This window comes from Nelumbo nucifera, chromosome 5 (genome assembly GCF_055504915.1).
Source record: "Nelumbo nucifera cultivar China Antique chromosome 5, China Antique-T2T, whole genome shotgun sequence".
In the NCBI taxonomy this organism is placed as follows: domain Eukaryota; kingdom Viridiplantae; phylum Streptophyta; class Magnoliopsida; order Proteales; family Nelumbonaceae; genus Nelumbo; species Nelumbo nucifera.
The window spans coordinates 11,490,913-11,515,754 of NC_142653.1; the positions used below are offsets into that span (position 1 = coordinate 11,490,913).

Below are 24,842 nucleotides of genomic sequence, written 5' to 3' on the forward strand. Positions count from 1 at the left end.
AAAGTAAATACTAAATACACCACAAACCCAATATAGAAAATGGAGCATAGCCAAATAACTACCAAGTAGCAAGTTGCAAGTGGAGATCTAGAGAGATCTAGAGAGAGAGAGAGAGTTCCGAAATTTGCAGGGATCTGGCGTGGTGTCCAATTACATTAATTTTGTTTTTGGTGGACAAACAAAAGGCAAAACGAACCTGTTCTATACTTCAAATAAAAGGAAAACACCACTTGACATGTAAGTCTTAATCCAAACACGCCGACTAGGGTGACGCATGGCATGACGAAAATAATCATCCTCTCACCCTAATTACAAATACCCGTCCGGGTAGGGAAAACCCACATTCCACCGGTGGATAAAGTAAATTATTTGGTTGTGATGTCATATTCAAGTGCACCGCACCATCTCCCCATTTCCCATTTTGTCTGGAAAATTATCATAAAGGGATTTTTTTTTTCTATGTGGGTTATTTTCTTTCTTAATTTTTAGAAGTATTTCTTGCTTTCAAAATTAAAATTAGAAAGGCATTTTTTATTTTTTTAGTTTCAAATCTATGCTTTCTTTTGGTGGTTTTTGTAGCATAGTTCATATAACATGTGATACATTCAGATGGAGATTTCTGATCGACTGAATATTAATTCGTATTTCTCACTTTTTTTTTTAGATATTTTCGACCCGAATCCATTGAAATTTGGTTTGGTCTGCTCTATATAAGCTTTAAATAAACATTTAAATTTTGCTGGGCGTGACCAAATAGTCGTCCATATCAGCGTAAATACAAATATGTATAGGATAAATACATACAAAATATAAAGTTTTACAATCTATATATTTACATTTGTAGTCCTTCCAAATTCAGTCTAAGAAAAATTGTTCAAAACTTACCATAATTTTTCAGCATTCCTCTTAAATTCACCATAACTTTATCGAACGTCTAAAGAACCCATATCAGTAACTTGACATTAAACAAACTAACGACTGTTACTAGATTACGATTTTACCTTCAATCCATGGGAAGCTGATTTCTTCTTAACTTCTATTCTGTTAATGGGTTCCCGTTGATGGGTCACACACGGCTTCTTCTAACTTCAGTGGGGCAGCTCAACTCTTTTGAAATGCCGTTTTGGAATCGAAATGGTGGGTCCAATCATGTCTTCGTCACTTTACACGATTACGGAGTTTGTTTTCATGCCATGGTGAGTCAAAGGTTTTTTATTTTTTCGTATTTTTTCTGCAACGGTTCTGGTGATTTAATCTTTGGTCTTGTCTGGATATTTTTTTAGGAGGACGTAGCAATCGCAAACAGGATTCCTGCATTCTTGAGGCAATCAATTATATTGCATACTTCTGGTGTTAGTTCCCACCATCCGTGTCAAGACGTTGAAAATGTGTTGATGCCACCTTATATCTTGTCGGAAATCGAGTCAACACGAAACACGGTGCCGGTTAATGGCGAGGGGACATATGGGAATTTTTCAGAGGCATGATGGAAGTTCATCCCAAGAATATTAGAGGACGATTTTACAACAAGTAATTACTTAATTCATCTTTCTCTAATCCAAAAACATAGAACTGACAGTTAGGGGAATTTCAGTCGATTTTTGATCTCATATTGCCTGTTCCTCAAATAGCGATGGTTTCCTTGAATTGTGACTAGAAGATTAGTGGAAGTTCAAACGACAAAATGGTAAAGAAGTGAAGGGAGAGAGTGAGGGAAGAAAATTGTTGGAGATGAGTGAGAATAGGAGAGAAGTTTTACCGCTGCAACTTGTTCAAATTCAAAGTTGAAGACGAAGAACAGTGTTTTTGATTGACGTTTCAGCTCAGTGGAGGTGAGGAAGAGAGAGAAAAATAAGGAATGACAATGGGGGAGAGAAGGGAAAGGGGAAGATCGCTGATCGCCGCCTCTGTTCGGGATGAAAAACAGTAGATTACCCATAAAATTATCTTATAATATGGATGATTCGCCATTTAGGGGTATTTTGGTCATAAAAAATATATTTATGCTGACATGGACAGTTTCTGTCAATGAACATAATGGTGTTCTGACAGATGGTGAATTTTGTCACTGAGTTATCTAGATGTTTTAAAAAATTATAATGAGTTTTAAGAAAAATGTTTTAAAAAATAAAGCTCACTGACATGCTTTTGCTTTTCTTATGGCGTGATGACACACTTTATAGACAAGTAAAAGAAAAACTTTCGTATCAAAGAACAAAGAAACTCATTTTTTCTCTTGGAAATGGAATTCAAATGATAGTAATTTCAAAAATACCTCAAATTTAAGGAATTGGGATACTAAATAAAATTAGTCTCTTAGGTTACCTAATATGTTGGTTGAGAGATAAGATGACCAAAGAAAATTATTCTCTTAAGGTTACGTTTGGTTTGAAGGAAATGGTAGGGATTGCCTATACAAGATTTATAAAAAAATATTTATTTATTCTTTTTTTATCTCTCCCTTCCTGTTCCTATGTTTTCCTTCAAACCAAACACAGCATAAAGGTCTATCATGGTGTCGGTGCATTGGGCTGCCGGTGCACAACTGCCATTTTCAGGGGCGTTTTACACTATGAATGCTTTTGTTTTTATTTGTTTCAGAGTTAGTTTCATTTAAAAAACAATTCATATTTTTAAAATAATCAAAATAATGGTCCATAAAAAAATTAGAGTGCAGATATTATATGACCCATGATATTAATAATAATATCAATAAATATAATGGCTTCAATAATTACTAATAAACATATTGATAATGAGATGAAAGCACGTACTTTAAATTAAAAAAAATTCAATAATGCATTTTGACAACACCCCCTTAAAATTCCACATGTTTCCAAAAATGCCAAATGCTTAATAAATCCGAAGTCAAGGTTTAAATTTTAAAATGCTAGGTCGCGGTAATATGGTTCGGGTTGAACACGCGGATCGGACGTAGAGGAACCAATGCCCACTTGCTTACTCAACAATAAAACGGCGAACAGGAGAGAGATCGTAGAAGCGCTTAGCTGCTGCCTACTGCAGTGCAGAGCAGAGGGTCCTTTGTCTTCGCTGTCGGGGTCCGAAACAGCAATTCCAAGCAAAATGTTTCAGTCTTCGTTTCGTCAGGGTAACGATGGACTAGACAGAGAAAGAATAAAGGCTTTTACTAATCTTCTTCTTCAGTTCTGGTATTAATCTTAATTGTCAATTTTGTAATAATCTGCTTTTGTCGCAGTGAGGAACCTGAGACCATGCAACCCTCAGCTATATGCTCTCGGAATCTCACGTTTCTCCACATCCACACAGGCATCTTCGAGTCAGAGAAACCCTCCGGTACGTTCGGATGTCGACCTCTAGGGTTGATCTTTGCTTGAATTTTGTTACACCCGTTTATTTGTTTATTTCTCTTGGTTGTTGTTATTTGTTAATCGATCGTACATGGGAGAGTGGTGACTATGGTGATTTTCTAATTTATTCCTTTATTTGGTTTGTTATGGCAGAGGCTTCGCAATCTCATCGGAGGTGAATTTATGGAGTCACAAGCAAGTACTACAATCGATGTTATAAACCCTGTAAGATCAGGATTACCATAAATTTTCATTTTCTTTTCTCCTTTTATTTTGAGTGAGATACAGTAAAGATATTCTCCTTAATTTCGTATACTAATAGGCTACACAAGAGGTTGTTTCTCAACTGCCTTTAACTACGAATGAGGAGTTCAAAGCTGCAGTAAGTGCTGCCAAACAGGCTTTCCCGTCATGGAGAAACACACCCGTGACTACCCGTCAGCGTATTATGTTCAAGCTTCAAGAGCTCATCCGTAGGGACATTGTAAGCACGATATAGATGTGATTTATTTGACTTTCGTGTTATCCATTTTATGCCAATTAATATAACAATCTTGTCTACAGGATAAGCTCGCAATGAATATAACTACTGAACAGGGAAAGACATTGAAAGATGCTCATGGTGATGTATTCCGTGGATTAGGTTAGTGTGTTTCTCATGTTATCTGATTTAACAGGCTATATATATATATATGTCTGTTTAGAATAAAATACTGATTTCTTTTTGGAGCCACATAAGAATACTGATTGATGCATGAATTCAAGATCATTATGATTGTATCTCTATGAATTCTCTGAATATCTCTTGCAGAGGTCGTGGAACATGTTTGTGGAATGGCCACTCTACAAATGGGGGAGTTTGTTTCAAATGTGTCCAATGGAATTGATACATACAGCATTAGGGAACCACTTGGGGTTTGTGCTGGGATATGCCCCTTTAATTTCCCTGCGATGATTCCCCTGTGGGTAGGCCCGTTATTTTCTTATTTTCTTATTTTTTCTAATTTTTCTTTAATTATTTGTTTGTCTCTTTGACCATATATACAGTTAATTGTGTACACTTATGCTATTTTATGGTACTTCTTACATATTTTTTCTTATTAAGATATTTAGATCAATTATTACATTATGTAGATCCTTTATTATAATAGGAAAGTAATCACTAGAATCCTTTATTAGGAGCTTAGGACACAAATAGCAAATTTCATAGTGATTAGGTTACTTTCAAGTGTTGATTAATTTTCTTGTCACTTACTAAGATACTTTGATCCATTGTTAGCTTGCATCACACTTTTATTGTATTATGGAAAAATAATAACTAGGATCCTATACAAAGATGCAGATGCAAGGTTCCTTGGAGAATTCTCCTGATTGGATTTTTTCCCCCTCTATTTTTTTGGTAGTCGAAGTGGACACAATAAACTTTTATCGTTTACCAGACACAAAAATCCATTACCCAAAGTTGTTGGTCCCAACTCTCTGGGGTCTTGGGAGGATTGGACTGGATACAGTCCTAATCTTTGGCATTTTTTGCGCAAATTGGCCGCTCTCATACTCAAAGCTGCATTCTCATACTTGACAGCCCGAGATTTAACCATCATCAATCACAAGATTGTGTTGTCTAATACCTTAAAAATGTTGTTCTCATTACATATTTGGTTGTTGTATGACTACAAGAGTTTTGTTGTCTACAGATGTTTCCAGTGGCAGTTACGTGTGGCAACACATTTGTTCTAAAGCCATCAGAGAAGGATCCAGGTGCCAGTCCCCTGCTTTCTATTCCTATTTTTTTCCCTTTAATTAGATTTCCATGAAAATCAACAAAGAGGGTATCTATGGCTATGCACCTCCTTTTTAAGTAGTTGAATCATCTATTACATGAGCCTATGGAACTTTCCCCAACTCTTGTTGGTGGTGGAATGCACTAAAACTTTCACCTGGAAGAACCTGTTCTGATTGTAATTATTCCAACATATTTTATGATGTACTAAAAATGGCTTTCTTCTTTTCTTTGAATGTGGAGAGGGGTGGGAATGGTGTTCCATCCATTGGGTCCATAGGGATATTATTGAACAAAGTAACCTTTTGTCTTTATAATCTTGTGTTATTTCCCTGTTCATTTACCCCTCTTCTTTCTTGTGCATTTTCTCTATTTTATATATTTGAATCCGGTAACTAGTAGTTGTGTGCTTGATACAATTGTCATGAAGTTGTATATATATATATATATATATATATATATATATTTATTGGTGACTGTACGAATTTTATTAATTGGATAAAAGAATGAATTTCTACAAGTATGGCAAGTATCCCAAGAAGTCTAGGCTGCATTAATTCATATTGTCTTTCTCATATTATATTTTTCCCTTCAATATTCAAACAAGCTCCTTGGTCATGTTTATAAACTGATTGGCCTTAACTTGTAGTCAACAACATGAAATTCTTGGGACTAAATGATTATAGCCTTCTGAGCTGCAGTGAGTGACCATGGTTTTTAACAACTCAGACATGCCATTCTTAGTAGTAGGTTGCCTGTCTACTGCAATTGCCTTTGTTTTCTATGAAAGTTGAAGGCTCTTCCCAAGAATCCCTAAATTACATATTGACATGTTTGTCTTATTTGCTTTCTGTCTAAGTACAGATCTTTTTGGCTGTTCTATTTCTCCCAAATATTAATTCTCCTAACATGATTTATTGCGGTTTTCTCTTTAGGGGCTTCTATGATACTTGCAGAGCTTGCAATGGAGGCTGGTTTGCCCAATGGTGTCTTAAATATTGTTCATGGAACCAATGTATGCTTTTATTTCTTCTATTTTTTCATTTTTCACTTTGTTTTGGTTCAGTGTTTCACCTCATATTAAATAACAAACTGCATAGAAGGATCCTATGTAGCAACAGGTACTGATTTTGTGTGCATCACCAGTACAAGGTCTAGGGATGCAACTTGGGCTTGGTTGGCTTGAGTCCATGGAAAAGCCTAACCCTGCCTGATGTTTTAAAATCTCAACCCTAACCCTAAACCATACTTGATCTTCAACCTGAGGTTCTCCGGTAGTCCACCCTAACCCAATCTAATCATTAAATAAGTTGATTGAGTTGGGTTTCAGTTGGAACCTTTCCTATCAAATTGACAATCGCATGCATAAACACACACTACCATACTCATACAAGCATGCGTATAATGAATGCAAACGATACATATAAATCATATTATGTTATATTTTACAAAGAAATCCCTTCATCATCTTCTTTTCTATTTCCTCTCTCACATAATCATACTTATATCATGGTTTCAAATGTCGCGAAATGTCACCCGACATGAAAATGGATGGTAATATAAAAATTACATTATTTCGGTCGACATTTCCTATATTTCGGAAATTTCAACCAAATCGGTCCAAATAACAAAAAAAAAGACAAATTTTCCTATTATGTCGACAATGTCGACAGGATGTTGACTAATGTACATTTATAATATAATATATTAGTATATTATATTATTATAATACAGTATATTAATATAAATTATTCCATTAATAATTTCTATTTAATATTTCAAATAAAATATTTATAAAAAAGAATTAACAAAATATAAAAACAAAAGAATAAATTAATTACTTTATAATATAAAACATAAAATATTAACTAGTTAGTATTTTTTAAAATATTTATTAAAATCAGAAAATGTTTGTTAAATTTTATAATAAATCATATTCAACATTTAATATAAAAAATCAGAATAAATTTATTAAATTTTATACTAAACAATAATTTATTATAGGTTTACTATTAAAAATTATAATAAATTCATTAAGTTTTATAAGAAATCATAATTTATCATAATCTTAATACTACAAAAAGGAGAAACAGTTTATTAAATTTATAATAAAGCATAATGTATTATAACTTTAATATTTAAAAAATCAGAATAAATGTATTTCTATTTACTAATGTGAAATAAATATATTAGAATTTATAATAAATCAGAATTAAAAATAAGAAAAGAAAATATCAGATAACCTTGTAAAAACATCAAAATGCATAATAAATCAGTAAATCATCATTTACTAATTTGTTATTGATCTTAGTTTCTTAGCTTTATATAATGGTTGGGAATAAGATAATAGTCTAGAAATATGTATTAATGCTTCTTTTATGATTTTACAAAATATCATTGCATATTTTCACATATTTCATAATATTTCCACAATGTCTCTAATTTTTACAATATTTCCCCTTGACATTTCTGACATTTCAGACATATGTCCTATATTTTGGTAAGCGACATTTCCATCGACATCGACATTTTAAACCTTGACTTATATACGTAAATCAATATATGTATCATAAATAATATACAAGAGCATACAAATACAAGTCTAATACATAAGGTTTGGGTTTGATTGGGTTGCTCAAGGCATCAAACCCTAACTCAACCTAACTCTATATCAGGTCAAGATTTTCCAATCTTAACCCAACCCTACCCCCCTTCCTTTTTTTGGGTTGGGGGTTAGGCTAAGATTGGTCCATCCCAAGTTGCACCTATAGCAAGGTGTATGAGATGGTAACTCTAGAAATCCTGTGCACAATACCCATATGTCTGTTAGATGTGTGGTGTGCCTTTTAAAATAATTTACCCTCCAAATTTCTAAAAATATATAAGTGTGCAGTACAAAAGAAGTGTATGCAGAGTTAACTGATGTACCTGAAAAAATCTATATAATATTAGTACAATTTATAGTTGAAAAGAAGAGATATGACTAATTAAATGCTGTGAATGAAGGTGCTAGCGACATACAACTAGTACCTGGTTTCTGACACATTCTATCTTTCAGAGAATATTGTTCTCTTATTAGGATGAAAAGGTTGAAATATTATATCGAGCTGTTATGTTTAAGAGATGAGTTAAATACGTGATATCTTGCCAACAAAACTACCTTTTCTTTGTATAAGGTCTATGTCTTTTTCTGTATGATTAGTAACCATAACTTTATATTCATTATAAAACATGAAATAGATCATTATGTACAAATCATGTGCTGAGTATCTGGGTTGAATATCATTTTTATTATTGTTTTTTTTCTATGAATTTTTATTATTTATCATAGGAACACATTTATCTGTTTTGATTTGGTATTCTAGTCTATCTAGTTATGTTATCTCTGATAGAAATTCCTGCTTTCAATTTGGACAGGATGTTGTTAATAATATTTGTGATGATGACGATATCAAGGCTATTTCATTTGTTGGTTCAAACACTGTAAGTTCATCTCGTCCACAACATGCAATTCCTACTACTTATTCCTACATGATGCTTCTATCTTTAGAACCATTTTATGCCAATCCCATTAATCTATTTTCAAGTTAGTCTTGTAAATGATCCAATCGTATACATCCTTAATAAAACATCAGGTTACTTTGGAGGAGCATAATGGCTTGTGTAGGCTCGCTCATCCCTTTCAGAAAAATTTAGGAAATATAATTCTCCCAAGGGGATATCAAATATTCAATTCAACTTCAAGGAGTGTTGGTTTTAAAATTCTTAATCTCAGCTATTGTTGGGATGTTTTTGGACCATAAGAATACTACTCACAATTTTCTTGGGATGTTTTGGGTGTTAATGATTTATAGAAGTCTAGAGCATTAGTTTTTCTTAAAGGGATGAGAATGCCCAAAAGCGTCAACTTCAATATTGTTACTGTGGTGGGTTAATTAAATAATGGAACATTTTAGGTGCTTGGTAAGAAAAAGGGCCATATTCACCTCTCACATAGTGTTGGCATATGTTTTGGTATCTTCCTTGATTACATTACTCTTTAATATGCGATTTTCTTGCAAAAGTAGCTCATAAAGATGTGTTGTTTTGTGTAATATTTGGACCTTGGCGCTTACTTTCATTTGCATCTATTCTAAACCTTTTCTTCTATCTACACTTTGTCACTAAAACTTGTTTTTTATGAACCAAACAAAATTGTGAGAAAATTATCCATGTCCTCTGCAACTTGCCAATCTGAAGAAGATAAGATCAGGTTTGCTTTTAGCAGTTCATAGTATCAAATTTGGGTCTAATTTTGTGAAGATGAGTTGGCCTCCGAGAGGATTGCATTCTCCAACTATTGTATTGCTTGACTTTTATAAGTAACTTTCTTATCCTTCTGCTCTCTTTTTTCAAGGCTGGCATGCACATATATGCAAGAGCTGCAGCTAAAGGAAAACGTATTCAGGTAATTACCGTTCCTTCGCTTTAGCAAAGAGCATGGGGTCTTTTTGTCATAGAAATATGCTAACTAGATGCATATTGCTTTAAGTCAACTTAAATTCATTGCTTTGACTTTTGTCTTCAGTCAAATATGGGAGCAAAAAATCATGCTATTGTCTTGCCTGATGCAAGCATGGATGCTACTTTGAATGCTCTAGTAGCTGCTGGTTTTGGTGCTGCAGGGCAAAGGTGCATGGCACTCAGCACAGCAATTTTTGTTGGAGACTCAAAATCATGGTATTGTGGTTTGTTTACCTAGTTTATTTTTATTTGTTGTTTTAGTTAATTGTGGTTTTATTTAAAAGTAGCTTTGTCCAAGGTTCCTTAAATATGAACAACTTTTCTATTTCTACATCTTAATGCATGCACGCATGCATATTTTTTTTTGTTAAAATAAAAAAATGTATGTGCATTAAAAATAAATGTGTTATGCACTTGCTGCCTCCTGTATTTGGGAGTGGGATTTACACCATTTTATTTCACTTTTTATCTTGAAAAAATATGTCAGTTATTGATCAAAAAAGTTGAAATTAGTAAATAAATGTTCTTTAAATACATGTCTTCACTCTCTGTATGATTTGAATGTTGGTATCCTATTCTATGTTCTTCAGTATGATAGTTTTCTCAAAAGATAATGGTGATTCTGGGAATTGTTTTTTGTTACTTGATGCTAAAGATTTTTGATAAGGTTCATCATTCATTTTGCTTTCTTCAGGGTGGAGAGACTTGTGGAGAGGGCAAAGTCACTTAAAGTTAGTGCTGGAATTGAGCCTGGTGTAGATCTTGGTCCAGTTATTAGCAAACAGGTGTACTAACTACTAAAATTACCAATTAACCTGCACCATAATATTGGAGGAAGATGACCAGTTGAGATTTATCCAAGTTCCTAATTTGTATTATCTTATAAAAAAATGGCATCATAAAAAATTTCATGGCACTTTGTTCTCCATTGACATATTAATAGTGTATTTGATGCCATCATAGCAGAGCATAGAGCCGAATCTGTTTCTATATGTGCATCTTTTTGTATGTTTTCTTCCTGATTTTTATGTTGCTGTTTACATGCCTTCTGTAACCACAGGCAAAGAATCGAATATGCAAACTGATCCAGAGTGGTGTTGAAAGTGGTGCCGAACTTTTGCTTGACGGGAGAGATATTGTGGTATGCACACTTATATTCTTCTGTTTTGTCATCTATGTTTGCCGATAAGATTCTGCTTGCTTTTTCTTTATGTAATGGATAGTTTTCTCTCTTAAAGCATTGAAGAAAGAGCAACATGTCCTACATATGTGCAAGAACCCTCTCTCACTTGGCATATTTGACATGATGTTGGAAATACATCTTACCTGATAGCTTCATGGAGCTTTTCTTTTGGTTAGTCTTTTGAAAGAAAGTAGAAGAAGACAAATTATTATCTCAAAAATAAAAATAAAAAGAACTCAGGCGGATGATTTGGAGAAACCAAGCACATACCTAGTGGAAAAGGTAAATTCCTTATCTACAATGACAAAGATCAATACATAGGAGTGTTTTTGTCTTACGAAACACTACTTTTTAAACCATTGATTAGGGGTGAACACCCTTTACCAAGAGTGGGATGTGGCCAAATTATCATCATTGTCCATGCTTCATTCCAACTATATGGAGTCGGCTACATGACCCTTGTTTCGCCAATCCATTCTATTTAAAGCTATATCCACTGTTAAATTATTAGTGCTTAAGTCATTTCTTACTACTTCTACCCATGTCCCTTTTGGTCTACTTCTGTCCCTTCTAGCCCCTTCAACTTGTAACAAATCATTTCTTCTAACTGGTGCTGTTGGTGGTCTTCTATGCATGTGACTAAACCATCTTAGTATACTTTCTTTCATTTTATCACCTATTGGGGCTACTCCTAGGTTCCTACGGATGACTTATTTCCGATCCTATCCTTTCTAGATTTTCCACTCATCCATCTTAGCATTCACATTTATTAGAAGTAAAAGTCATTGAAGTTTTTCCCCCTTAAATACATGAGTAGAAAACAAATTATTGCATTGTTGAAATCCTTTCATATTTACAATCCTTGGTGTCTTTAAATCAAACAATCAAGATCTCTACTAGTTTTCCTGTATACATGGAAATATTTTCCTTTGTACTATATGGAATGATGAAAGGAAATGAGCAGCTTAGTTTGTTCCATTATATGAGAATGACACCATAACTGTTTTGTGATGTAGGATTTTCTCTGCATATCATAGAGTTGGATTTGATCAACATTCTCTTCCTTCCCTCCTTTATACCTTAACGTATACCTTCATGAACTAATAAATTCTGATCAGTTACTGGCCAAATAAAAAAGGAAGAGAATGTTGATCAAATCCAACTCTATGATATGCAGAGAAAATCCTACATCACAAAACAGTTATGATGTCATTCTCATATAATGGAACAAATTATATATATACATATACATATATATATATATATATATTTCAATTTTATTATACTATTTTATATTCCAATTGTATTGTAATTTTTTTAATTTCATTTTATTATTTCATATATAAACAATTGTATACATCAAAATTCATATAGAATAAAATTTTAAGATTTTTTTTTCAATTTCTTGTCTATTTTGGTAGTTTATTTTAACTTTTTCATTTTTTTTAAATCATGCCTCTCATGGCCTGGAATGGGCCTGCCTAGGCTCGTGTTGCGGGCTGTGCCGGGCCTGACCTTTGAAGAGTTCCGGGCCAGGCAAGCATGGTCCACCCAGGCCCGTGTGCTGGCATGGCATGGACCACTAAAGCACTGGCAGCCCGCAAAGTCGTGTCTTTCCTGCATGACACAACCCAGTTTACACCTCTACTCCCGACTATTAGTTCATGAAGGCATATCTATGAAGTATGATATACAATAGGGAGAGGCACTAAGTGCTTGTAATCAAAGCATACATGAGGTGAAAGGTGATAGAAGAGGTGGGTTAGAGAAGAAAAAGAGAGGTTCAGATTTGAGCTTCAAATCTGTTGCATCCTTTTTTTGAAATGAAAAAGAAGAGAAAATATAGGGAAAAGAGAAAATACATGTATTGATCAGGTAAAACAATATTCAACTATATTTGATTCTTTGTAACTTCCTTTTGATAACAGAAGAAGCTTTATTTATAAACCAAACATTATAGTTGGCCAGCTTATATTCCAGTCTGAATAGGATTTCTAACAAGTTATAAATTTTTAACAAATAGAATGACTGAACAACGAGGATTCTATGTGGATCCCAATTGACAGCTAGACTCTTGATATTTCTAACACCACCTGCTAAAGAGGCCTATATTTAAAAAGAAAATTTAGTAACAAGTATTAGTAAAAGAAATAAATCAAGATTTTACAATAAATTTCAATGACATGAATTACTACAAATAGCAAGTCTAAAAATTAAAATAGGCAAGTTTGTTATTGCAAAAGATAGTGAACTTCTTCTAGATGGCTGCAACTCAGTCCCTTCTTCTTTTTCCCTTTCTTTTTTTTTCATCTGCATCAATTGGCAAGCTAATAACTCTAAGGGAAAATTTCTTAAACTACCCTTATGATTTAGCTAATTGACTAAGTATACCCCTACTGTTTGAATATTGTCTAATGCTACCCCTATTGTTTTGAAAAATCACCACTACCGTTGAAATATTAACAGCAGGGCTGAAATGCCCGTTTAGCCCTTATGTGAGAGCTCCTTTCTTCTTCTTCGTCTTCCTTGACGTGCAAGCCCCTCTCGCCCCTGTTTCATCACTGCCTCTGCTGCAACATGTAACAGCAGCAGACCCCTCCACACAGCCCTCTCTTCTCCCTGTCCATCCCCTTCGTTCCCTCTCCCTCTCATCCCTGTTTCATCACCGCCGCCGCCGCTACAGGTAGCAGCGATGGACCCCTCCACATGATCCCCTCTCTTTGTCTCTCTCTTTCCGTCCGTCCCCTTCGTTTCCTCTCCCTCTCGCCCTTCTTTCATCATCGCCGGTGGATCCCTCTACACAGCCCTCTCTCTCTCTCTCTCCCCTGTAGCAGCAACACGAGCTTCCACTGCAACCTGTAGCAGGAGCGGCAGATCCCTCTACACAGCCCCCTCTCTCTCTCTCTCTCCCCTGTAGCAGCAACACGAGCCTCCACTGCAACCTGTAGCAGCAGCGGCGGATCCCTCTACACAGGCCCCCCTCTCTCTCCCCTGTAGCAGCAACGCGAGCCTCCACTGCAACCTGTAGCAGCAGCGGCGGATCCCTCTACACAGCCCTCTCTCTCTCTTTCTCTCTCTCCCCTATAGCAGCAATGTGAGCCTCCAGACGGCCCTCTCTCTCGCCCCTGTTTCTGCCCACCACCAGCACTACCATAGTCCTCTTTGCTAGTCGTGCCACCCTTACTACCGTAACTCCACGGAATTGTGAGTGATGACAAAGAATAAGCATCACCACCCCACACATCATCTGGAAGCTTTGACTTATTTGTTAAGCAGCAAGCACCTCTGCCCCCATGCCCTCTACCAGCCCCATCAATAACCTGCGGAGTGCCACTTGTCTGAGCAGGGGTTGCGCTCAGCAGGCTCGTGTTGAACATTTGTGGAACTGCTAAGCAGGCTTGTGTTGTTTGCTTTTAAAATAAATGTTTCCATCACAATAGACACATTCTAGACACATTCTCGCCGAAACTAAAATCTCCACTATGGTAATTGAACATCCAGCAACCGGGAAACTGAAGGATACGCTGGAAGGATTTTTAAACCGCCATTCCCTTCTTTGTACACATCATCCTCGAGCTGCAAGTCGGTAACGAGCTGCAAGTCTGAACTGCCGGAAGTAACAACTGCATCTGAATCCTCTCTCTGAACTGCCTGACCCCTCAATGCAGGTTCGCCGCTGCTGCGCCCATTTTCATTGCAGCAGCAGCGGACCAACAGTGACAAGAGAGAAAAAAGGGAGAGAGAGAGGCTGGAGGTGGAGGGGAAGAACAAGAGAGAGGGAGAGGAATGAGAGAAGAGAGATGCATTTGAGCCGCCGCTGCTAGAAGTTGCAGCAGCAGTTCCCTGTTCATCATCAAGACAGATGTATTTGCGGCTCCTGGAGGAGTTCCATTGCTTTGAGTGGCTGGAAGTCCAAGAAGAGCAGTGAAGCAAGGAGTTCTGCAACTCCCAGATCTTATTTTTCCTCCGCCCCTTCCCCTCTTCGTTCTCCCTCTCCACCTCTCTGCAAGCTGGTAGATCAGTTAACCTGACTTGCATTCGAATCTAAGAAGGAGCAAAACAGTAAGGGTTAATCATCGTTCTCCCTCTCCACCTCTTCTCGGAAAAGCCTCCGAAAGAACTTGAAGATTTGATAGCGAAATGGTTCTGAAATTTTCTTAACAAAATTGGCAGAGGTAAACAGATTTTTACATTAAGAGGGTTAATCATCGTTTTCTCTTCACCACAGAGTGGAGCTCAAGGGTTTTTATCGGCAGATTGCCAGGAGGTGCCGGTGGGTCTCTTGAAGAAGACGGTGAAGAAGGAGAAGAAAAAGAAGGGAGAAGGAGAGGGATGAAGGGTAAAATTGGGTTTTTCAAAAAATAATATATCATGTGTGACGGAATATTAACGGATCCTAACAGTAAGGGTAGAGTTAGCCAATTGTCAGAAACAGTAAGGGTAGCATTAGACAATATTCAAACAGTAAGGGTATACTTAGTCAATTAGCTAAACCATAAGGGTAGTTTAAGAAATTATCAAAAAAAAAAGCTAATAACTCTACAAGTCTTCTTCCACCATGATATTCTCAGTCCAAAGATGTATGTACCCAGCCTTAATCACTTGAGGATAAACAATTGAATTTCCAGTGCCGATGACTCGATGAGGCCTGCAAACACCATCAGTAACATACTCATACAAGTGACCACCAATGCCCAAGGTTCCTTGGTTCCCAAGACTGAAGCCATCAAAGTTTAGTTTGATCATAGCAGGTAGCAATCTTCTAATGATATCATCCATGGATGCTATGGAGCCACTAGTGCTATTTCAATTTACAGCATTAACTAAAGCAGGATTTATTCTGAAATGAACAAGAAATTCTTTCATTTTCATTTAAAGTGGCATATTTTTCTCGTCAAGTTTTATTGGGAAAATGTACAATGCGTGTTTGGTATGCCTCCACAAAAATTAAGTGGTTTATTTTTTATTCCTGTATGAAGTTCTGAATGAAGCATATGTAATCCATTGTAGCTCCAAAGCCTTTTTGTTTTGTGGAAGAGATAAGTCTTTGTGGAGCCACTCCATTGTGCAATATCAATTATTTCAAAGATCTGAGTGGCTTTGGATCTCTTTACATGAAAAATAGGTTCCAGGGTATGAGGATGGTAACTTTGTTGGTCCCACAATCTTATCAAATGTGACAAGCAGCATGGAATGTTACAAGGTATTCTTGTGCTTTCAGTCCTTTTATTAATTTATTCATGTTTTTGGAATGGTTGAACATGTGGAAATAATGCTTACTTGAACCCAAGTCCCAAGACCATGTCATAAAATTGTATAACACTGAATATTGTGTTAATCAGGAGGAGATCTTTGGCCCAGTTCTTCTTTGTATGCAGGTATACTAGTTCTTGCTGGTCTCTTCTTTTGAAGTTCCTCATGGATTACACTTGAAAGTTGAAAAAGCACTAATAAAATTTTCTTTTGATGTCACACACATATAGGCTGACAGCCTAGAAGAGGCCATAGACATTGTCAACAGAAACAAGTACTTTCTCAGCTCAGCTGTCTTCAACCTTGTCGAATCACTAATTTACTTTCTGTAGATTCCTTTTCCCTTATTTTGTTGTTCTGCCATTACAGATATGGAAATGGCACATCTATATTTACCTCATCTGGTATAGCTGCAAGGAAATTCCAAAATGAGATTGAAGCAGGCCAGGTAAGTAAATCACTTCTCTGCTGATAATATATAAAATCCCTTTAAGAAATATGGAGAACCGAAGACCAGCATACACTAGGACAAGGTCTTGCAAACTATGTTTTTAATTGTTAAAATGTCGATACAGGTGGGCATTAATGTTCCAATTCCAGTTCCATTGCCCTTCTTCTCTTTCACTGGAAACAAGGCATCATTTGCAGGCGATCTCAATTTCTATGGTACGATGTATTTCTGAATCTTCTGCATTTTTTTTTTCTCTTTCAGTAGACAGCTAATAGAGGAGTCGACTTGGACTATATTCTGAACTTACAACTTAGAGAATATATTTTCTGGATTTCAGGTAAGGCCGGTGTCCATTTCTACACTCAGATGAAAACAATAACTCAACAGTGGAAGGATTTACCAGGCCAAGGAGTATCACTAGCCATGCCAACTTCTCAGAAAGCATAAAAACCCAAGATCATGCATTTGTTTCTTTGCTGAAGTGAATCATTTGTAAACGCATGAGAACCAATATTATTGCACTTTGTTCAACTCTCCAGTTTTGTGCACGTCCATGATTGCTTTTTTTTTTTTTTTGGCTTGCCCATGCCAAAGAGAGCTGCGAAGAAGTGGATAACCGAGCTTACATCAAACCCGTCCTCCCCCTTTCAGTTCCATTCATGCCCCGTTGTCTTGATTGGAATTGGACTTGATCTTCTGGTACATGGAGGGATGAAACTTTCATTATCCAATTGTCCCAAGTCCAAATAACATGAATGAGGGTTTCTTCAACGCGTAAGAGCTATGTATTGTGTTGTGCCCTCTCTTGAGATGCCAAAGTGTTTAGAGAAAACAATTGTATTCCTTCTAATAGATTTCATTTCTACGAGCAAGGGTTTAGAGAAAACAATTGGATCGTGGGCATGGGTACAAAACTACAAATTTGGGGAAAGGTGAAGAGAACTCAATCAGGTTAACCAACCGGCATCATGCTATTGGTGACCAATCAACCGTTATTCAAATTTACGTGACTTTTTATTGGTTAAAGTATTTTAGGTATCATAAATTGAGCTCGCATTCAGTGGATCCTTCGGCCCACAAGATGCGTGCACCCTTCAATAAATTTTAAACACGTATGCTTGTACTTTTATTAACAGGAAAACTAACGGGATTCTTAACGGCGAGTTGTATGGTTGAACCGGGTATTCAAAGCTTTAAAACAAAGAAAATCTACTCCCTTTTGACCAGGTACTGAAACGAACAAAGTTACAAAGTATTGATACAACCAGTGGCACCAACGTCTAACGACAGCATTTAACCAGCAACCAAGGTTCAAAGTATTGATACATATAACGACAGCATTCAACAAGCAACCAAGGTTCAAAGTATTGATATATATTGGTCTGTATTGATCGATATGTATCGTGCCGATGGTTTACCGATACGCCCCTCCAAGGGTTGTATCGGGTCAGCCACCAGTTTAAAGGTAGCCGGGCCTTAAACCGGTTTCCAAAAAATAAATAAAACATAAAATAATGTATCGACACGGGCGTACTGACATATCGGCCCGTATTGATATTTAGAACTTTGCCAGCAACTACATTTCCCTCTTCTTCTCATAGAGGTTAGGGTTCCACGGTTCTACCCTACCCTTCAACTGGGACTCTTTTTCATTCTTCACCGGCGGTTGCTGGCTTGTGCATCTAATGCCAGAAATTGAACTATTAATATTCAAAGTCCACATGTTTATTTTGGACTCTCCAACATTTAGTTTCCTCAGATTAGTCCAGCCAGAAATTTGTTTTGTTCAGATTGATTTCAACATTTTGCACAGGAGTTCATTTTGAGATGTCAACATAGTAACGGTATCGGTTACCCAAACGTTAGATTACCTTTGAAGAAGATACAATTTTAGCTTGCTTAAACGGCTGCAAGTTGAAATGTATTTGCCATTTGATAAAAAAAAAGTGATCGACATTCAAATATATGGTGCTGTTGAACAAAAATGAAAAACAAAAAAATACGCATCAAATGTGTAGAGGCTGCAACTAATTCATGGGAGTCGTTGATAGGCTGAGTTTTGTTGATCCCGACTTTGGGTGTTAATCAGTGGTCGGTTGAGGGTAGGAAGAACCTTAACTTGACGAAGAAGTAAAAGATGTCAGTGGTCTAGTTAATGGCTAGGTTTAGATCGGAGATAAACGAAAATGGATTTCAGATAAGAGAGAGGAAGAGAAGCCTGTTCATTTGAATGTTGAAGAGGAAGAATTTTTTTTTATAAGTTTTTAATACTCGGTCCAATCAAGAAACTCGCCATTAAGATAAGAATCCCGTGAGTTTGCCTATTAAGAGTCATAAGCCAACGTGTTTAAAATTCATTGGAGGGTTTCATGCGAGCATGTGCATACTTGCCTTGAGTTCCATAATACCAATTGCCATGTATGGTGATGCATGTGCATTTTTGTGCGTCATCTTACAATACTTTTAAAAATTCTGAAGTTTTGTTAAGAATATTTTGCTTTAGTATAAATTGAAATACTCAAAAATATCAACCAAAACAAATATCCAAGTAAGAAATGTTAGGTTTTAATTTCTGTTAAGTGGGCTTATATATTCAATGAAACAATTGTATTGATGGGCTATCTTGTAAATGGGATAAATCAAGTGATTCATTTATGCAAAGCCCGTAGACTTCAACAAAAGGGTATGGGGCTTAATGAGTGGATACCACATTTTGTCCCATATAGGCTTAATGGGATCCTATGAGGTCAAAATATAAAGGCTCCTAGGTTATGGTTCCCAATATATTAAATCATCTAGCCGCCCTCTTGCTCTATCCCATTAGAGTCAAAGAACTGAGAAAACCTAAGGAAGAAGGAAGATTTAACTGAGGAAAACTACACCAGTCGACTAACCATTGATTCATCACTCATTCAGCAAGGGTTTCAACTACTGTGATCGATACAGGTATTTACGTTTAAACCTCCTTGATAACTGCAGCATGATATTCTTTGGGGTGCAATATGACTTATTGTTCTTCGTATACATGAATGGTATTGGTATGATTCTGCAAGATTGAGGATTGCTTGCTCCCCCTTTATTTATTTATTCTTACAAGTGGTATCAGAGCCTTATATCATGTTGGGTTATTAGGATTACTGTTTTCTCTTTTTTTTTAATCGATTTCTTTGTGGATGCCTCTCGATCGATACAGTCGTTCGGCTGTGTGTGGTTTCCAAAGCAAGGCTGTGTCGACTAACAAAAAAAAAAAACAAAGACGCATTATGATGATTCAATGCGGTTTCAGTCGACCAAAAAAAAAAAAACAACGCATTGTGATGATTCAATGTGGTTTCAGTCGACCAAAAAAAAAAAAAAAAAAAGAGAGAGGGAAGACGCAATCGGTGTTGCGTCTCTGGAACCAAAAAAAAAAAAAGGAAGACGCATTAGTATTGCGATGCGTGTCTGGAACCCAAAAAAAAAAAAAAAAAGAAGGGAAGACGCATCAGTGTTGCGATGCGCCTCTGGAACCCAAGAATTCGCATTAGTGATTCGATGCGAACCGACTCAATTTTTTTTTTTGAATCGTGATTTGCATGCACGTAAGCAATTTGCATGTGTCCGGTTTTCTCTCCTTTTGCATGGAAGTACCCTTGAACCTTTTTTGACTTTGTCATGCATGCGATGAATACCGTTTTGGATGAATACTTTTTTCTTTTCAAATTAAATTGATTGAAGCAGCATATTACCAAAGTAGCCTCTGCAGTGTAAAATTAATTTGATTTGAAATATAAAGATTTTGTGTGTTCATTGTCCATGCGGACGTTGATTGGCCCAAAGGAAGGTTGATGTTTGGCCAGGCAATGAATACACATGCGATGATGAATATTGATAATGTAAAGCTATCATCCATGTGAATAATAGTCGGTCCAAAGAAAAGGCTATTGTTTGATAGGATTTATTATCAATGTTTGATTGTTGCATTGAGAGTACCATTTACAATTGATATTTCTGTGCAAACACTAAATGTTAAGTTGTGCTGGGTATCTTGCCTTTGAAATTTATATTATTGATTATATGTTGTTTTTGTTTTCTGTCTGGTTTCAGTAATTGCAAATAATGTTTCTACTCAAATCAGTGCCATTCCCATGCTGAATGGTACAAACTTTAAGATCTGGAAAGAGAATGTGGAAATCGTTCTCGGCTGCATGGATTTAGACCTTGCGTTAAGGACGGAACGACCCATCCCGGTTGAGGACAATTCCAATGAGGCCAAAGTTGAGAAATGAGATCGCTCTAATCGCATGAGTTTGATGATTATGAAACGTTCCATACCGGAAGCGTTTCGGGGCTCTAATGCTAAGGAATCCCTTGTGGCGATACAACAGTATTTCGTCAAGAATGAGAAAGCGGAGACTAGCAACTTTTTAGCTACTCTAATTTCTATCAGGTACAAGGGAAAAGAAAATATAAGAGAGTACATACTGGAAATGTCGAATTTTGCGGGTAAACTAAAGGCACTAAAGTTAGAGATAAATGATGATTTGCTCGTGCATTAATTCTTATTTTTCTTCCTGCACAATTCAGTCAATTTAATGTGAATTATAATACTCAAAAGGAGAAATTGACTCTTAATGAGCTCATTTCAAAATGTGTGCAAGAGGAAGAAAGAATCCAGAGAGAAAAGATGGAAAGTGCTCACTTAGCATCAATCTCTCAGAATAATAAAAAGAAGAGGACTAAGGATACCGCAAATGGAATACCCATGCAGAAAAAGGCGAAGAAGCAAGGTGATAGATTTACCTGTTTTTTCTACAAGAAAGGATGACACATGAAGAAAGAATGTCCCAAATACACCGCCTGACGTATAAAGAAGTGTATGTCTCTCACTTTAGTTTGTTCTGAGACTAATTTAGCTTCTGTACCTATAGATACTTGGTGAATAGATTCTGGCACTACTACCCACATAACTCGCCATTAGGATAAGAATCTCGTGAGTTTGCCTATTAAGAGTCATAAGCCATCATGTTTAAAATTCATTGGAGGGCTCATGCGAGCATGTGCATACTGGACTTGATGAATAGATTCTGACACTACTACCCACATAACTCGCCATTAGGATAAGAATCCCGTGAGTTAGACTATTAAGAGTCATAAGCCATCGTGTTTAAAATTCATTGGAGGGCTCATGCGAGCATGTGCATACTGGACTTGAGTTCCATAATACCAATTGCCATGTATGGTGATGCATGTGCATTTTTGCGCGTCATCTTACAATACTTTTAAAAATTCTGAAGTTTTGTTAAGAATATTTTGCTTTAGCATAAATTGAAATACTCAAAAATATCAACCAAAACAAATATCCAAGTAAGAAAAACATGATGAATGAAAATTAATTAGATCATGTAATGTTTGAATGCGATTGATTGAAATCTTAATATTCGAAACTATGTTGTGGTTGGATTATATTTATAAACCTAATGTTTTAGGTGGAATAAAATTTTCCTTTTTTATGAAAATTGGTATCCAACAATGACCTTGCAAATTTTAGATTCTTTTACTGTAGAGAGATGGTGAGAAGAACCTATGAAAATTAAAATAAAAGGACGCAAGTAATTTTGTAGGGCGAATAATCCAGGACCTGCATAAATATCTTTTTTGTTTTTAAAAATTTTCATTATATTGTAAAAAAATAATGGGAGTTGCTACCGCAACTCTCTTGTTTTAGCCTTTGTAGGTAGGACCTATATAACCTATTCGATGGTTTTCCCATTTGTCAAACTGTAATGCATGTGGAGAATTATAGTCTTAAGAACAGGACCAGGCAGGCCCATAGTCCCAACGATACATACATACATACATATGTAATTTAGATGTGGGTCCTACTCCTATGTCCCCTTCCAGATGTTCTCATCATCTTAGAAACACTAGAAAGCATATTATGACACTTGTTAAAGTTAGCTAGCTTGGGAATTGGAATTGGAATTGGGATTGGGATAGGGATAGCAAGAAGTCAGTCAGCTGTCTTTGTTATAACCTATATATGAAATAACAGAATTTTGACTGTTTTCATTCCTTGTGTTGTTGGATGAAGGATAGTTGGATAGTCGGATACGGCAGCCGAGCCCAAGCAGATATTATACCAAACAAACCCTCGAATTTGGAAGAAACCAAACCAACAGGTTATAGGTCGAACCATTTTGCTGACCAAATGACGATCGACGGCACATGGGTTCAACCAGACCAGCCCAACCCGTCGAATTTACGCCTGCACAGTGCACAGTGCACACTGTATTGCCTGCCCTATCGTCTGATCGTCGTCCTAGACCTAGTGGCTACTGGGCTAGGGCAAATAAACCCAACCCAAATTATTGCTCGGTTGTATGATGTACGTGTACCCTCCATCATATTCAATGTTATTCATCATCCACCACAACCAACTAGCCAACTAGGCAAGGTTTTTGTGTTGTCCTTTTTCTACCGCTATTAAGGAACTAAGGATTACCCTTCCTTCCTTCCCCAGTTCCCCCCGTGCCTCGTGGGCGGTGGGCCCTGGCCCGCACTCCCCGTCCCCGGCGCAAAATAGCGAAGACGCGTCCTGCACTATGCAACTCAAACATAATGATGTGCATCTGCAAATTCTTTTACAATTACTCGTTTTAAACCGTTCGATCTGAATCTCACGACCATGTCGTACACCCAGACCTGGATCAAAGGCCACTGGTAGATGTGAAAATGGGGTGGGTGGTACTGGTACGCGATATTATTATATTGCTCGACTCGAAACCCTCGAATTCCATAAATTAAAAGGAAAGCGGCTGTTGGCCGACACAGCTGTCACCCAACTTGTGCATGTGAGCCTCTGTCTCCTCCTTTCCCTCCTTTGTACCAGTGCTGTGGTGTGTCTTTCCCGCTTCACAGTTCACGCTCTCAAAGCACCGGGAAAGAAAAGAAACCGAAGACTGGTGTAGTTCTGAAAACCGGCGACTTCCATGGCTTCTTCTTCAAGCTTTATACTCCTGTTGGGTTTCTGTCTCCTCTTCATCGGTTGCAGATCAGCTGTTCAAGTTCAGGCCGAAGACATGAGCTTCCAGCTAACGACACAGGCCCTGGAATGGCCTTCTACAATGCCATTCTACGATGAATTCGGTGAGGACGACGACGTAGATGGTGGAACGAGTCGGAGGTCTCTGTTCTGGAGGACGACTCACTACTACATTTCCTACGGTGCTCTCTCCGCCAACAGGATCCCTTGCCCACCTCGCTCCGGGAGGTCGTACTACACTCATAACTGCTACAAGGCTAGAGGCCCTGTCCATCCATACACCAGAGGATGTTCAAAGATCACCCGTTGCAGGCGATAGCTTTTTATTCGTTTCGGTTTCCACGATCTTCATGTCGCCTTCCATCATCTGGGTTTGTTTTCTTTTACCTACGATTTTATTTATTTTTAGCTGCTGAATAATTTAGGGCTTGGTCTTGAACTCCTGAAGATCCTATCAGATTTTTGGGTAAGTGAGGGTATGATGGAGACTGGAGGAGGCTGTTCGTTTTTCTTTCTTCTTTCTCAATGTAGGAATTTATATTTATGTTTAACGTTATTTACATATATGATGGCCACCATTTATCTATGGAAATATAATGTGATTCCTGTTGCTTAGTTTGTTGGGTTGCCGCCTCTGATATTCCTCCTTTGTGATTCTGACGCGATTATGTGTGTGAAAAAAATGCATTTTCCCTTTCATTTTTCTTTTGCATCTGCTGAAATGATCAAACATTGGACCATCTGTTCTTTCTGAAGTGAGATTTGCTTTGCTCTTCTAAAACTGGTAATTTTGCTTACTTGGGTTGTATTAATAGGCGAAATGTACCGTTGAACTTTGCTCTTTTAATGGAAAATGTAAATGGGGTTTGGCACTGTTAAAGAACTAATCTGAATCTCTCTCTCTCTCTCTTTCTCTCTCTCTCTCTCTCAAAAAGTAAATGAACTAATCTGAAAACTGAAGCTTAAAGATTTGAAAGGAAAATTTAGAGGAGTAACTTTGTTTTGAAATTGGAGCATTGTGTTCTGAGAAGAATGTGAGAAGAAAGGGATTGTGAATCATTGATCGGACGAGGTCAAGATCGAAAGTTGGGAACACAACTTTGTTTTCTTGTATTTGATCCATGATTCCCACCCATCTGGCAATCTCGAATTATTTGGGGGTTGGGTTTGAACATTGATTGCTCTACCCCTTTTGGTTCACAGTTTATTATATGTGTTCCGCAGGTTCTGGATCATAGTGATTTTTCTTTTTATCTGAGGTTTAGAGAGGCCAGTAGTTAAAGAACGTGAAATCTTGCGTTTTAACTTTTTTTTTTTGA

The 24,842-nt window shown here is 36.8% G+C and overlaps 1 protein-coding gene and 2 pseudogenes across 1 annotated transcript; all 3 read left to right on the forward strand.

Moving 5' to 3' along the window:
* Positions 1 to 1,061: 1,061 nt before the first annotated feature.
* On the forward strand, positions 1,062 to 1,487 carry LOC104609577 (putative glucuronoxylan glucuronosyltransferase IRX7 pseudogene; annotated as a pseudogene).
* Positions 1,488 to 2,931: 1,444 nt separating this feature from the next.
* Positions 2,932 to 17,037, forward strand: ALDH6B2 (aldehyde dehydrogenase 6B2). The gene is made up of 19 exons (XM_010271203.3): positions 2,932 to 3,109; positions 3,218 to 3,315; positions 3,483 to 3,554; positions 3,652 to 3,813; positions 3,894 to 3,972; positions 4,141 to 4,295; positions 5,024 to 5,087; positions 6,045 to 6,124; positions 8,527 to 8,592; positions 9,506 to 9,556; positions 9,677 to 9,828; positions 10,307 to 10,397; positions 10,673 to 10,753; positions 15,921 to 15,998; positions 16,138 to 16,173; positions 16,279 to 16,322; positions 16,418 to 16,496; positions 16,624 to 16,714; positions 16,837 to 17,037. The coding sequence occupies exons 1-19, from the start codon at positions 2,947 to 2,949 to the stop codon at positions 16,944 to 16,946; spliced, it is 1,752 nt and encodes a 583-aa protein (XP_010269505.2). The 5' UTR covers positions 2,932 to 2,946; the 3' UTR covers positions 16,947 to 17,037.
* A 3,745-nt stretch (positions 17,038 to 20,782) lies between these two features.
* Positions 20,783 to 23,842, forward strand: LOC148791235 (protein RALF-like 34 pseudogene; annotated as a pseudogene).
* The last annotated feature ends 1,000 nt before the right edge of the window (positions 23,843 to 24,842 follow it).